The sequence below is a fragment of the Gallus gallus genome, chromosome 9 (assembly GCF_016699485.2).
Source record: "Gallus gallus isolate bGalGal1 chromosome 9, bGalGal1.mat.broiler.GRCg7b, whole genome shotgun sequence".
In the NCBI taxonomy this organism is placed as follows: domain Eukaryota; kingdom Metazoa; phylum Chordata; class Aves; order Galliformes; family Phasianidae; genus Gallus; species Gallus gallus.
Genome location: NC_052540.1, coordinates 9,576,873 through 9,591,258, shown reverse-complemented (window position 1 = coordinate 9,591,258; position 14,386 = coordinate 9,576,873). Strand labels below are relative to the sequence as shown.

The 14,386-nt window shown below is 48.9% G+C and overlaps 1 protein-coding gene across 3 annotated transcripts in view; it reads left to right on the top strand.

Annotated features, from left to right (window-relative positions):
- Positions 1-664: 664 nt before the first annotated feature.
- Positions 665-14,386, top strand: part of PID1 (phosphotyrosine interaction domain containing 1) — a 78,539-nt gene continuing 64,817 nt past the window's right edge. Inside the window, exon 1 of one of the 3 annotated variants that reach the window (NM_001178144.2) lies at positions 665-775. In NM_001178144.2, coding sequence (NP_001171615.2) covers positions 746-775 — 30 coding nt within the window. In that variant the 5' untranslated portion in view covers positions 665-745. Of the gene's footprint in view, positions 3,950-4,864; positions 12,027-14,386 lie in introns of those variants that run through there. The other 2 variants (XM_046898387.1, XM_046898386.1) reach the window with 2 other exon arrangements.

The following is a 14,386-nucleotide window of genomic DNA, read 5'->3' as shown; positions in this document are numbered from 1 at the left end:
TGAAAGTGAAATTGGTCTCACTGCATCAAATACCTCTTTGAAATGGGAGACCTTCCCCGGCCGAGGCGTTTCTGCCTGGTGGCCGCTGGGACCGACCCGGTAATGCACCGCAGCCTTCGGAGAGATTCATCTGAACTCACTGCGAGAGGAGAAACTCGAGAATTTGGCACGGTGAGAGGAAAATTAATAGAAAAACTATCGGTATCTTCTTACGAGCACATTCTGGAACACGGCACATCCTGGAAATATTAATTCCCACTATTTATTTAAGCAAAAGACCGGCTGGGCACAGAGCTGCTCTAATGCAAAACAGCTCAGATACCCCATAAAAATGATGCTCGGATTAAAATATTAGAAAGTCTGGGTAAGAATGACCTCATCTCCGCGAGGCCGTGACATGAAGTCACCCCAATTTAATCCATCGCTTCCTGACTTCGGCCCCAGGGGCCGCACCTCCCGGCACGGCCGTTCCCGCGTGGGGCAGCGCGCAGCCTCGAGGGAAGCACCGCAGGAGGCCCCCGGCAGCTCCGCGCGCGCGCTGCCCGCTGCCGGCGACGCCCGCGCCGCGCGGACCGATCCGCCACCCGCGGCGCAGCTGCCGCGCGGATCCGCGCGTGGCGCCCGCCCCCGCGGCGGCCGCGCGTGGGAGGAGCGTGGGCGGAGCGGCGGGCGGAGCGCGGAGCGGAGCGGGCCGGCAGAGCCGCGCTCGGCGCCCGCTCGGCAGCGCCTCCCGCCGCCCGGCACCATGTGGCAGCCGGCCACGGAGCGGCTGCAGGTAGGCGCGGGTGGGGCGAGACCGCGGGCGGGCGAGGGGGCTGTCGGGGTGTCCGTCTGCCGCCGCACCGGGACTTCGCCGCAACTTCTCCACGGCCCGCCGGGGCCGTGCCGCGCTGCGCGGGGGCCGCCCCGCTGCCGGCGCTTCCCAGAGGGGCTTCGGTGCTGGCCGCCCTCACCCGGGTCGCCGCGGGCTCGGCGGGTTCTGGCGCGGCCGTGGGCAGTGCCGGGCGGGGCGGGAGCGGAGCGGGGCCGGGGGTGCGGAGCCGCTGCCCCCAGACGTGCGGGGCCGGGCAGCGCGACCCGCCCGGCCGGGCGCCAGCTCTGCCGTCTCTTCTTGACGTTCGCTTTTGTGCGTGTCTGTGTATAAATGAAACGGGGGTGAGATGCGAGACAGGCGCAAAGTGAGAAGAAATCAAACTCACTTTGTAGTTCCCCTGTGCCGACTTCGTACAGTTTGCAGAGCAAGTGTCTGCTGAGGGACGAGCGGACGTTCCGAGCGGGTGCGAGGTCTGAGTTAGCCGCGTGCCAGCAGCAGGTCCTCACCGCGTCGGCAGCTGGAACGGAGAGTTTGCTCTGATACCCGCAAGCAGAACATTGAGGGGTTTGGATTAAGTTGGTCCTAAAGCCGAGCCGAGCGGGTCTGTGAGCTGCAATCCGCTCCAGCTGGGAACGGGAACAGTCATTTTTCTTGAAAGGCGTACTTTTGTCTGACACGAAGAACTCGATTTTAGTGGATAGGGGCGATGGTTTATGGATTTCAGCACAGGTGTTATGTAAAGGCACTATGAGCAGTTTGTTGGCCTGTGTTGGCCAGAAGCCGCTGGGTACCCCACACAGACAACGATGGGACCCCGTGTGCAGTGGGGACCCTGGGCCCGCTGTGGGGCTGCTGCACCTGCTGGGGAATGCTGCAGGGGAGGCACCCGAGGCTGCACACAGCACGAGGGGTGAGAGAGAAGCGGAGCAGGGTGAAGAAGGGGTCGCGTGGCCTGGCTCTGTGCCCCTTTGTTTACTCAGGTGCTAAAACCGATGAGATTCAATGTAACGAACAGGTGATGCTGCCAACGTGAGCACTCAAGGCTAACAAGAACCGGCTGCGTAGGCTATATAGAACAAAGTTATCCATGTGATCTTATTCAGCTTCTCGATGTGCATGTGTTACATTACAGCCCAGGAGGACGGGTTATTGCATCCCACAGCTGTGAGCACGACCACATGCTGTGGGGAATCAGGGCTGCTGGAGGGGGCCGCTCCAGGTACCTCTCAGTAATGGAGTCCCATAGGCTTTGCAGTGGGCACCCACCTGTGCACCTTGCTGTTGGCTGGCCCTAGCTGAAGGCTCTGGGCAGCCCAAGTCACCCTAAATGCTGAGTGCATGTACGTGCAGTTCTTGTCATTGGGAGCTGCTGGGGAAGCGTGTGAAGAGCTGTAGGTGCTGTCAAAAAACAAGGCAGCGCGGTCCAGACCTGCAGTTTTAAATGATGTGTTTGACTGGTGCCAGTTCCTGGAATGGGAAGAAGGGGAAAGTCTTGGAAAGCCGCAAGAAGCCGGCCCTTAGGAGTTCTGCAGTCAGACAAGCGGTTAAATAGCAACGTGGTGAGCAGTGGGCAAAGTGAGTGCAGTGTGTGCCACCAAGGAGGAAGGGTGCTCTGAGTCACTGGCATGCGATCTCATAACTGAAAGTTGGATCCTAAGCCACGTACACACGAGCCAGAGTTGCGTGGGCGACAGACTAATATTCCCAGTTTGTTTGAATGCCTTTTTCTGTTTCATTTTTAATATGAAATGCTGTCATTTGAAGTAGCTCAATCTCTGTGTCCGTCTCCAAGAAGACCTGTGTTGTACATCACCAGCCTGGCCAGAGCTGCTGGCAGCACTGCCCGTCCCTCCCACGGGGAGTTGTGCAAGACCATAAATACGCGTGTTTTTCCTTCTTTCCGTGTCAACATCTCAGTCCAGTTCAGGTGTCCCATGTTCTTCTCCTTGTTCCAGGCCGCCTGTCTCTTACTGCCCACATGATGTGAAACAGATCTCTGTGCCACCAGGGTTCTGAGTGGGGCCCCTGCTTCCCTGTCATGAGTGGGGAGGGTGCTGGGCGTGGGATCTTGACTGCAGCAAGGGATTCTTTGGGTGCTGCAGTAGTGGGTAGAGTTGGTGCCTTGCACTCTGTTCACGTATTCTACAGTTACAGTTATGCCAAGTTACAGTTAAGCAGCTGTGTTCAGGGATGACCATAGCAATTCCAGTGCCGTCTTTTGTAAGGTATTTATCAAACTGATGTATGAGTGCAGGAATTGTGGAGCAGGGGCCACTTGCTTGATGTTTTCATGTGTTCTATGTGATGTCATTATGACCCAGATGCATCTTGCATCGATCTCCAGCTATAGTAAAGTGCAGTTCTGCTATTAGTCCATGCTATAGTACCTCCCAGTACTTGAAGGGGATTGGACTTTTTGCACTTTCTCATTGTGAAAGGACAAGTGGGGATAGCTTTAAACTTAAAGAGGGGAGATTTAGGTTAGGTGTTAGGAAGAAATTTTTTACTCAGAGGGTGTGAGGCCCTGGTAGTGCTGCCCAGAGAGCTGTGGATGTCCCATCCCTGGAGGTGTTCGAGGCTGGGTTGGATGGGACCCTGGGCAGCCTGAGCTGGTGGGGGCAACCAGTCCATGGCTGAGGGGCTGGAGCTATATGATCTCTAAAGTCCCTTCCAACCTAAGCCATTCTGTGATTCTATAGCTCTGTGCTTAAAAAAAAAAAAAAAAAAAAAAAAAAAAAAAAGGCAATGAAAATATTTTCATCTCTCTCTGTATTTCTTTTGGCCTGGTTCAGTACGAGAGTGTCTGAGTTGGCTGTGGAAATGGCTGCCTGGGTCAGCCCTGCCCTGCCTGCTGAGGACAGCTGTGACGGACACCTGCCTTGTTCTGTAGGCATGTGGTTGTTGTTTGTTGCATGTGGGTCTCCTGCCTCTGTCCTATGTAGCGTGTAATAGGACTGCATGTTTCTGGTTTGAGGCTTCTCATGTAAAATATACTCCGAATGTGCTCACTCCTGTCAAGTTTCATGGTTTGTAGTGAAGTTTTTGGCTTTGGCGGAGCACGTACAAAAATCTCAGCAGGCTCCCAGTGGAGTACCTAATGGAATTCAATGGATTTGAAGAATAAGCAAGAAAAATGTAAGTATCCAGATTTCTGGGATTTCCTGGAAGATACTATACCAGTTTTCTTCAGCAGCTCCTTCCCTTTCCCCTTTTGCCATTCTTTCTCCTATAGTGATATATCAGACACAGGTATCTTCTCCGAGGTCCGTGGGACCATTACTTATATGGGACACTGCAGGACTGTGCTGTGGGTATCAGCGGGCTCTAGCGTGGTGCTTAAAAGAACTGGGATCTTGCAGACAATATAGGCATTAAAATTTCCATGCTCAGTGTAAAAGAGATCATCTTTCTGCCTCTTACGAAAACTTCTCCTGCTCTAATTTCTGCAGTAGTGTTGCTGGTTTGTGCTCGAGCAAATACTGGGGGAGAGCAGCAGACATATGGGTGCCCCATCTGCCGGAGCCGGCTCTGGGATGCAGTGTGCGTGGTAGGGCTTCTCTGCTTACTTGGACTGCCAGGCTCAGCCGTGGGTGCCCTGTGCCATCTGTGCGTGGGCTCGTCGCGGTGCTTGTGGCAGAGCACCACGGTGGTCACAGGCAGGGCTGCCTGATATTTGTCTTAGTGTGTGTGGCGATGTCCTTGCTTGGAATGAAGCCGAAACTCTTCTGAAATCTTTATTTGAAATCACTTCCAAATGTACCCTCCGTGCCTTCTTTGGGATGTGAGGGTCGCAGATGGGATTTCGGAGCTGCTGGCCACAGTGCCACTCCTGTGAGGGCTCAGAAGTGTTTTTTGAAAGCAACCGAGGTCTTAGGAGAGTTCCACTGGCCTGTCTGCTAGATGACTGGTATTTGCTTTGAAACCTAGATTTTCCTGGAAGCTTGATGCCAGACATTGTTTCTAGATAATAAATCCCGGGGGGTGCATAGTTTCCAAGTTCAGGCTGTCCGTAAGCCCTGTTTATAAGTCTCTCTGCTTCTCTTAGCACATGTGGGCAGAGGATCACTGTGTCCAAGTACATTTTCTGCAGGAGCTGGAGACACAGCAGTGCTGTAACCCTGGCCATCCCTGTGCAGAGCCGTGCCAAGCCCTCGCTGTGGGGATGGCTCTCGCTCTTGCCCTGTGCGTGGCACTGCTGCTGGGCTCACAGAAGCAGCATTGCCTGCTCCCATTCCACACTGTGCTGCTGCTTGTTTCTGATGCTTTACTTGGGTGAGTGGTTGCCTGTGGCTGATCAGCCGCTTGCTTCCTGCTCCATACTGCTGGAGGAGCAGCCAGAGAAACCCCTTGTCCCTGCGCTCCCACACCATCCAGCAGCTGCTGGGGCTGAGTGAGGTTTGGTGGGTTGTATTCATCCGTGTGTGCAAACAGCCAGGTGGGGATTCCCCTGCTCACCTGGAAATCCGATTCTCTTACCAAAGCCTGCAGTTTTGGGCTGTTTCTGGACAGAGAGTCAATAGTGCATGCCTGTGGTGTGTTCTCATACTACTAGAATTTATTTGTTTCATTAAGCAGAGTTCCGAATGTTTTCTAATGCACTGTGAAATGCAGCGAGAGGTGGTTGCAGGTAGCTGGGTGTGATAAAGCAAGTTGAGTGATGCAAGGCAGGATGCTTCAGGCCCTTCTTTGCTGGGGCATGTTTGACTCCTTGCGCTCGAAGGCTTAGTTTGGTCATTCTGTAACTTGTGCAGCTCTTGCAAAGTCCTTGGGAAATATGTTTCTATGGAATTGCTTTCCAATCATTTTTGAGTCTCTGATCTTATTTAATTCCACATCATTTGGACACAGTGATAAAAACTCAGCACAGCTACTGATTAAAGTAGGTGTAAAAATGGGTGCTGGGGTCTTGCTGCATGCCTTGCTGTGAACGCTGCCTTGCCAGGCAGTACTGCTTGTTTTGCTACGATTCCTCGTGCCCCATAACCATGCATTTTGAATCTACTGATATATTCAGACTTGGGGATGGCAGACTGTAGCTAAATACATGCAGATTATACGCCTCCACTACCGCACAGGATACACATCAAACACCTTTCCTGCTTCAGGAACACAGAAACCCTTCCCTGAAGAAAAGCCAGCCCTGTGCAGAGCACTGCGTGCGATGGCTTCCAGGTAATTGGGTTGCGGTGTGCGTGTCTCTGCCACCAGTTTTATGGCAACGCCTCTGCATCTGTTTAGACGTAATGTCATTTTAGATGCTATTGGTGCTTTCAAATCAACTTCTCGTCTTGCTTTTATATTTGCAGCGCTCAGATGCACGTCTACTGAAAAATGCAGGATGCAGTCAGTCGACACTGCTTCTTTCAAATTTTTGCAGCATATGGAATAACTCCTCTTTAAAACAAACACAAACAGATTGTAAGTGTAAAGCACACAAACAGCTGTCTAGACAGAAACTGCTGCAAGACATGTATAGCAGGGCTGATACTACTACTGAACTCTGGTTTTATTAAATATTATGTCAGAAGGAAAAAGTGAAAAGTATTTGAAATTTAAGCTTGAGTCATGTGGATGCAAATGTTCAGGGAGTCTCACAGCTCAGTGTTTTGGCATCATATAGCTTCAGGAAATCTTTCAAGGCATCAAAGTTTTTATACCAGTTTGCTACTATAAGTTTGCAGCAGTCAGAGATCTTTCAAACAAAGCTCAGTGAAATGCAGCAAGCTCATCTGGCACCACTTAGCCTGTGCCTTTTTTCTGTGTTGTTTATTCTTTGTAGAAAATGAATGGCTCTGGAAAAATGCTAATTTTGGGAAGCATTCTGTGACCAAAAGAAAATCAAAATCAGCGACTGTCTTGAGGAAGGTCCTCTGGGAAATGATCAAGGGTTCATTTATAGTGTACTACTAGTTTCTGTTTATGAAGCTGACAGCCTGTTTGATGACCAAGACAAATAAAAAGAAATAATAAAAAAAAAATCAATGGTTTCCTTGAAGAAAGGCAGTCAAAGCCCAAAGCATTCAGTCTAAATAGTCCTGGATTTTAACTGCTTTGTTGTGTTGGTTTTTTTTTGTGTTTTTTTTTCCTCTCTGTTCCTTGATGGCGGTCAGTAGGACAGTTAATAGCAGCAGGCCCAGAGCTCTGCCATTGCCTTCCACGTGTGGTCTGCAGCAGGCAGGCCTTCAGTAGGGCTGCAGGGGCTTCGTGCTTGGGTCTGCATGGTGGTGGCTGCTGGGTGAGAGCCCAGCCTGAGAGCATGTGGATGTGGAGCTGGAAGATCCCTTCAAGCAAGATTTAATACTCTCTTTCTTTTGCACAGTGCTTTCATGTATAATAATTGAACTTATTTGCACTTCAAATAATAGATGGAAAGTTACAGGTGAGGTTATTATGCTGGGCTATTCCCGATTAAGTGCATAAAACACTTTGAGCAAAGATTTTGTATGTGGGAGACTGTAAAGTGTGAAAAGACCAAACTTGGGCTTTCATGATTTCTTTTTCTTGCTGAATATTGAAAATGGAAAATCCCAATGCATAAAATCTTTGAGGGATAACAGAAAAAATAATTAAAGTTGTGGATTGTGTGTGGGAAGTTTTTCACTCAGAGGGTGGTGAGGCACTGGCACTGCTGCCCAGAGAGCTGTGGGTGCCCCATCCCTGCAGGTGCTCGAGGCCAGGTTGGATGGGGCCCTGGGCAGCCTGAGCTGGTGCTCCACCTAGCGATCAGCATCCCTGCCACCCACCTCACTGAGGGACATTTAATGACTGAACCGTGCTGTGAGCGCAGGCTTCTCAGTGCTGCGGTGCTGAAGCTGCTTTGCCCCTCCGTAGTGTTGGGTCTGTGCCTTGCCGGATGGTTTTCAAATGTCTCCTCACGTGAAAACATTTTCTCCAGATACATTTGAAGAGAGTTGCCAAGAACACTGAAAACAGATAGAAAGTTAATTAAATGTCCTGGAGCTCAAATTGTAGCCGCTTCTTTCTTCCTGCTCCAGGCTCCCTCTGGGCTTGAGAGATGGATATTCCATACATTTTGTTTCAAGTGTTCAAAAATGACCTGGCAGTATGTTTCCAAGTATTCAGAGCCTCTGTTTGGGGCCAGGCTATTCCAGAGAGCTTTTTACCCAGTGGACTGAGCTCTTCTGAAGACTTGGCCACTCATTCAGTGCCTGGAGAGAAGTCGTGTTCAGAACCCTGTCCCACTGGTGGAGGAGCTTCCCTGAAGGTCTTGCATTGGGTAGTCCCAGCTCCACTGGGGTCAGTACCAACATTCATGGGCACGAGTGGGTTTTGGGGCAGCAATTCTATGAATTGGGCTGTTTCAGGGGATCGAGAGGGCTTGGACTGGGGGGTCAAGGCCTGGCACAAGCCTCCCCACACAGCGTGTTGGCAGATGACTGCAGAGGTTTGCTTTCATCTTTCAGAAGATTGTCGGGGAGAAGTCAAAGCCAGGAAGGGAGAATGGATCTTGGCAGTGTGGTGCTTTGCAGCTAAGGGCTTTCAGAATGTCCAAGGGGCCGAGTGAAGTTTCCATGGGGTTGTGTGTGAGGGCACTCAGGCAGTGCTGCCTCCTGGTACAAAAGCAGGCAGGTCAACATATTTCTCATCTGTAGCTATTTTAAAGGCAGAGGTGAACCCAGACCTAGAAGCACTCGCATATATGTGTGGAATGTAAAGTGAGATGTTTCTGTGATGTTTGCCTGGCTTGCTTATTCTGAAGTATCCATGTTGCTTTCTGTGCGTCCGATCCCAGCAGGTTGAATGACAGTAAATCAGCTGCAACTATATACAGTTGTAACTATAACTTAGAGCAACAAAAAAAGTAGAAGCTTGAATCTTGTCTCAGTGCCTTTTAGGAGAAGGCTGTACAGCATGGGTCTGTGCAGGCTTTAGTTTTCACAGCTGGGCTCTGTTGTTTGGGTTAGAACAGAAGGAAGGATATTCTGAAAGTTTTATGCTGTTCTTCTCTACAGTTTTGCTGAAAGGGGCCATTGAGCTTGGTACTGTGTGTTTGGGAAAACCCTGATAGTAAAGACAGCGTTGGTGCCTCCTGCTAAAAGGAGCCATGGAGCAAGCAGCAAATCCATGGGCTACTGCCTAAGCACAGCCAGGTCTGTGTTCAGCCTGTACCCTGCCCCACTGCTGCTCCTGGCTGATGCCTTGGGTTTCCCCTGAATGTCAGCACGGTTTCCTTGCAGCACCATCACTTTCTAGGGAGAAATGCACTTACTCTGTGGCTGGAGGAGGCTCGTCTCTGCAGATAGCAAGATGCTTGTCTGTCTGTTGTTTGGCTGAGGTAGGCTGGCCAGGGCTGAGGAACAAGGTGAGCATGGATTTAGGAAGGAGAGGGTTTAATCCCTGTAAAATTCTTTGGTAAAATCACAGGAACAAGCTGGCAAGGAAGTTGGTGAGAAGAAGAGGAAAAAGAACTAATATCACACATGAGATGGGTGTTATTTACAAATCTGTTTTGAAGCAGACTTGATGGTTTGGAACGTACAGAAAGGTATGGGTGCTACCTGGATTTGATCCTCTGCTCACTGGGGTATCAGGGTATCTGTTTATCTTCCACAGCTCGAGGTCAAATGAAAATAACATTTACGTTCAGCTCTGAAGAATGTAACTCCACAAAGTTCACTTCATATGTGTTCTTGGTGTTTTTTTGGAGGACCAAATTCACCCTGCAGAAGGCCAGGTGCTGGCCAGTCATTACCCTAGCACGTGGTGTGTGTGTACCCTACATGAGGAAAAGCTCAGGTGCAGCAATGCCAGATGAGCGTTGGAGCGTGGCATTGAGACCAGCTGACAGCAGCTGCAAGTTGATTTGAGATACCTGGTTTGGTCTCTCTCATGTTGATGGAGTGCCAGTGCCAAGATCTGTGGAATGGATTCTGTTTTCTACAAGGTTGGGCGGTTTGCTTTGATAAATCAATGCTAAATCACTTAGATTTAAGAGTGCAGCCTTATCTCAGCACATAGGGATATGCCTTTGAATCCATTAACTTTTATCTTGCCATTTGAGGTGGCAGTATAACTTCTCAGTGGTTTATAACAAATGTTAGGAAGTGTTTTCCTGTGAGTGACTGTTTTGTTTTGATTTTGTGCTTAGAGGTACTTAAGAGCCCTGAAGCTTGGTTCTGGGACGTGTAACATTTTCAAAGGGCAATGTTTTAAGCTTGTACCTCTAAAATCCTGACTTGATGTGGAAGGAAGAATTCCACATTTCTAAAGGTTGCAGGAGCCATGGTGGGTCCTCCTGCTGACTTTTGCTGTCTTCAGTTTCCTCTTTCTGGTTGCTTTGAGGCTGCACGTGTCTGCCTGCACCTCACCTCTGCTTCCACAGAGTCCCACACCTTCTGGCTTGGGATGCACGTTTCCAAGGAGTCACCCCATTGCAAGGAAGTGGGGGTTTTGTTTTGCTTAACTGCTGCCATAGATAGAGTTTAGATCGCTTCCTGGTGGGTGTCTGTTGGAACTGGGTGCAGGAGATGGCTTGATTAGAAACACTGGGATTGTGCAGGGTATGGAGAGGCAAAGGGCAGGCATTCTGTGGGCCACAGTGAGCCTTGTGTCAAGGAGACTGCCTTTCATAATCAAGGGAGAGATAACTGTCAAACTGTTCTTGACTCTGTAAGGAAAGTTGTTTCTGAAGAGATGGTGAGTTGCAGTGTGGTGCAGAGAGGTCACTGCTTGGAAAGAACATTCTGGCTGGGGAATTGCACCCCGTGGCCAGAAGGGCTGCTGCTGGGTGTCTGAGCCCAGGACAGGGCTGCGGTGGAGTCTTGATTGGTGAAGGTGTCTAGGCATCTTTATCAGCATCAGGAGAGGCTTTGGACCAACGTGAAGTGCTTCATGGGTACATGGAGCTGTTGAGTGTATGGCAACTGGATGTTCTCTTGTGTGGGAGCCGCCATCTGGGCACCAGTGGGGCCTGGGGACGGCCTAGCCCACAGCCCTGTTGGCACAAACCTCGCACTGGAGCAGCTTGGTTCTGGCTGGCTACGAGAAACACAAATATTGTTAAATGATTTCCAGAGGGCTTTTATGTTGTCCTTTCAATTTAGGATTTTTATTTCTCAACAGCAGAAGCTATTTGTGGCTGCTTACACGATATTAGAAAAATAGCCACACGCAGGGAGGAGCATTAACCGGGGAAATGTCCGTAACTGGTTTGTGCTGCAGCTCACTACGCCGGCTCTGGAAGTAACAGTCTGACCTTTAGTTTCTCTGTTATGGTTTGAGGGTTTTCTTACGTGTATGTGAAGCTTTCCAAGATAAACGAAGTGAATGTGGTTTGGCATTTAAATCACTGATGTTGTATCAAGCTAGAGAATTTCAGAAGCCATTCATGTCTAAATATATGTCATTTTGTTCGTGTGGGGATAAACTTTGCCCCTGTCTATCTATCTGCAGATCTTTTTCTGGTCCAAATTCAGATCTTGATAATGTCGGAATAAATCTAAATGGCATTGCTAATGTCAGTGGAGCTGCTCTGGATTTCTTCTTCTTTGAGAAGAAACTGTGTGTGGATTTGAGAGCATCCAAGTTGTACCTGTTTTTTTTTTATTTTTAAGTAGATACATGTGACTGTGAAAGGGTTCAATGTCTAGGGAAGCCAGACTGAGCGTTTCTGTATTACTCCTTTTGGAACGTGTTATGTTACTGAGGTCATTCGCGACTGAGCCCTGCGCTGTTTGGATAAGGGGCTGTTACGTATCCGACCGGAACGTCTGTGTCATGCTGTGGGCTTGGAGCTGTTTGCTTTGGGGTGGGGGGGAACCACTTCACAAAATTTTTGTGGGTACGTTAATAAACCTGGCAGTCACTCAGCTCCTCCCCTCCGTGATGGAAGGGGACATGGTTTCAGGTCTGTGGGTGCCATGCTGGGTCCCCAGGTGAAGGCTGGAGCATCCCTGGCTCTTGGCCCAGCCCCTGCTGTGCCCACGGCTGCCTCCTGCCCTCCCCTGGGCTGCGGGCTGCCTTCAGCAGATGTTTTCAGGTTTCAGTTGAAAAATGTCTTTCTCATGTGTAAATACAGTCTCTCTCTGATGCCTTTTCTTATTTTCATGTTTTCTCATTAAATTTTCATCTGTTTGTTTCTTCAAAGGGTTTAAAATGCCAACCCTGGTTCTCCTTACGGAGCTGAAGTTAGTGAGCGATCTGCCTCAACCTGAGAGAAACACTGTTCCAATTCTTTCTTATTCTCAAAACTGTATGAAGGATAATAGGAAAGTGCTGCCATGTTCTTCCCTAATATTTCAAAATCAATCCGGTTATTTTTTAGGTTGATTGTTGTTGTTTTTGTTTTAAGACATTTAAAATCGGGTCGCTTGTCTTGCAACTCAGTGTATAGCTCAACAAAATCAGATTGAAATGTCTGCCCTCAAAAATGATGGTACCGTGCATGGCTTCCCGTATAGACAGTGAAGTGATGCTGTGGGTTTTGAGTCTTTCAACGAGGTTGGTCATTGTTAATCATTGCATCTGTGCTGCAGAGCTGTGGACAGCAGGAGTTGTTCTGGCTGTCTAGTCATTTCCAGAAACATGAGAGTAGCATCTTTGTAGCAGCCCAGTTAGTAGGTGTCAACAGTCAGTGGTATGGGTTGATTGAAGATGGGGAATCTTTTATTAGAGCTGTGAGCGCTGCGCTGTGAAGTGCTGCTTGGGCTGACTGCTCCACGGGGTTTCTACCTGATCCTGCATACCGACACAGGGCTTGCTCTAGGAAATGTTCAATGCTGTTCTGCTCTGTACGCCTGGAAGTCAACAGAGAGCACAGCTTTTCTCATTCATCGTTGTATCTTGCAAACTAATTGTAAGCAGATAAAATAAAGCTAGAAGAGAGCGTGTGGAGTCTAAGTCAGTTCTCAGCAACATTTGGACCAGCTCACCTGGTACCGTGCTGCTTTTCTGATGTGATTTTACTGAACTTCCACGTGGTCTTGAAATGCTGTGTGTCCATCTGCTGGGATCTGGGACAGACAAAGGCTGCTTGGCTCTCATCAAAAGAGCTGCAGTGGGAGTGAGGTGATTTCAGGCACTTCCAGTTTCTAATGTGCATGTTTTGATTAATAACTTGTTAACCCCCTGTTAACCCCGACACCATGTGGTTAGAAGCATAAATATTTATTCCTGGAATGTAGCTGTAGATACATGTTAGGATTAATGCTAAATTGTTAGTATTTAGTACTCAGTTTAGGTAAAATCAGTTAGTCAGGCTGCTTCTTTTTGTTATATATATATATGCTTTTTAATTGGCAAAAGACGTGTGCACAAACAGGGTTCAGATGGCCAGAGCCTCCGGAATCTCATTATCTTAATTGAAAAATGTCAGCCTTTGACATTAATAAATGATTTAGCTAGCGCATGATTCAGTCACTGGGGAGAAATGAAATTGGCTGTTACAGCCATCCTTCGCTTCTAGATGATAATGATAAGCTACAGCCCACAGCTCTTCAGAATTAATAGCTCAGGGCTTAGGACATTATTTTCATATATTAGAACATCTCAATTTCATTACATTTGGTAACGTTTTATTCTGGAATATCGTTACACAGAAAAAAAAGTCTGGAAGGAGAGCAGGGGACATCCTCCTGTTTGCTCTACTATTGCCGTTCAGCTTTTTATAGCCAGCAGATGTGTCGCCAGTGCTCGGCTTCGTCTTTTCCTTAAAATCAAGCTGTGCTGTTTCTATCGCCCGGTGAGCAAGGCCGCTCTTTGCTTACTGGAGGAACCGAGTTGTGTGGACGATGTGTGGGGATTAGCTGTGTATCACACTACTGCAGTAAACAAGTAACTAATTCTCATCCAAGTGTACGCTGTGCTCTGCGTGTGGATTTTATGGAGTCTTCTGGAAAAGAAAATATTTTTCTGTCTAAAAAGCATTTCCTACCCAGTGACTGGCTGTAAAAGGAACAGCTTGAAAATATTTCCTGGCTGAAGGGAAGGCTCAGTGCATACTTTCAGTTTGCCATTGTGGTTAACATCAATGTGTGTTTTCCTGGCGCTTCTTGTTTTCTCCTGTTCTGTGTACCTAGTGTTAATAAGCAGTGCTATGGAAATAACCAACCTGCTGATCATTTCTTTTGGTGTCGCTGATGCTGAGATTTTGCAAAGGGCAATGTGAAGATTCAGCCATGGCTCTGGTCCTGCCTGAGATCGCTGGTGAAGCACTGACTGCCTTGCTGCTGGAGCAGGGGCCTGAACCTTGTGGTTTGGGTGGCTGGTTTTTTGTACTAGATTAGTGCAAAATGTAGCACTGGCACACAGAAGGAGGTAAATAGGTGAGGTGAGGGGATGTGTGCCACCTGTTTTGGGGGCCAGCCAGAGCAGACGAGTGGCAGACGTCCTCAGATGCGCTCAAGTTTTGAGCAGAGGGGTGTGGACAAACTGTGTTCTGCTGTCATTTTGCTGTTGTGCCATCCTGCAAATGACTGCATCACTTCTTGCCCGTTTTCCCTGCTGATCCCTGGTGGAGATGTTTGCCTCCTTCTAAGTCATGTGTCACTTCAGCCCGACCCTCATAGTCGGGGGCTTCTTTAGAGCCTTGTTTCTGCAGATGTGTGATTATGT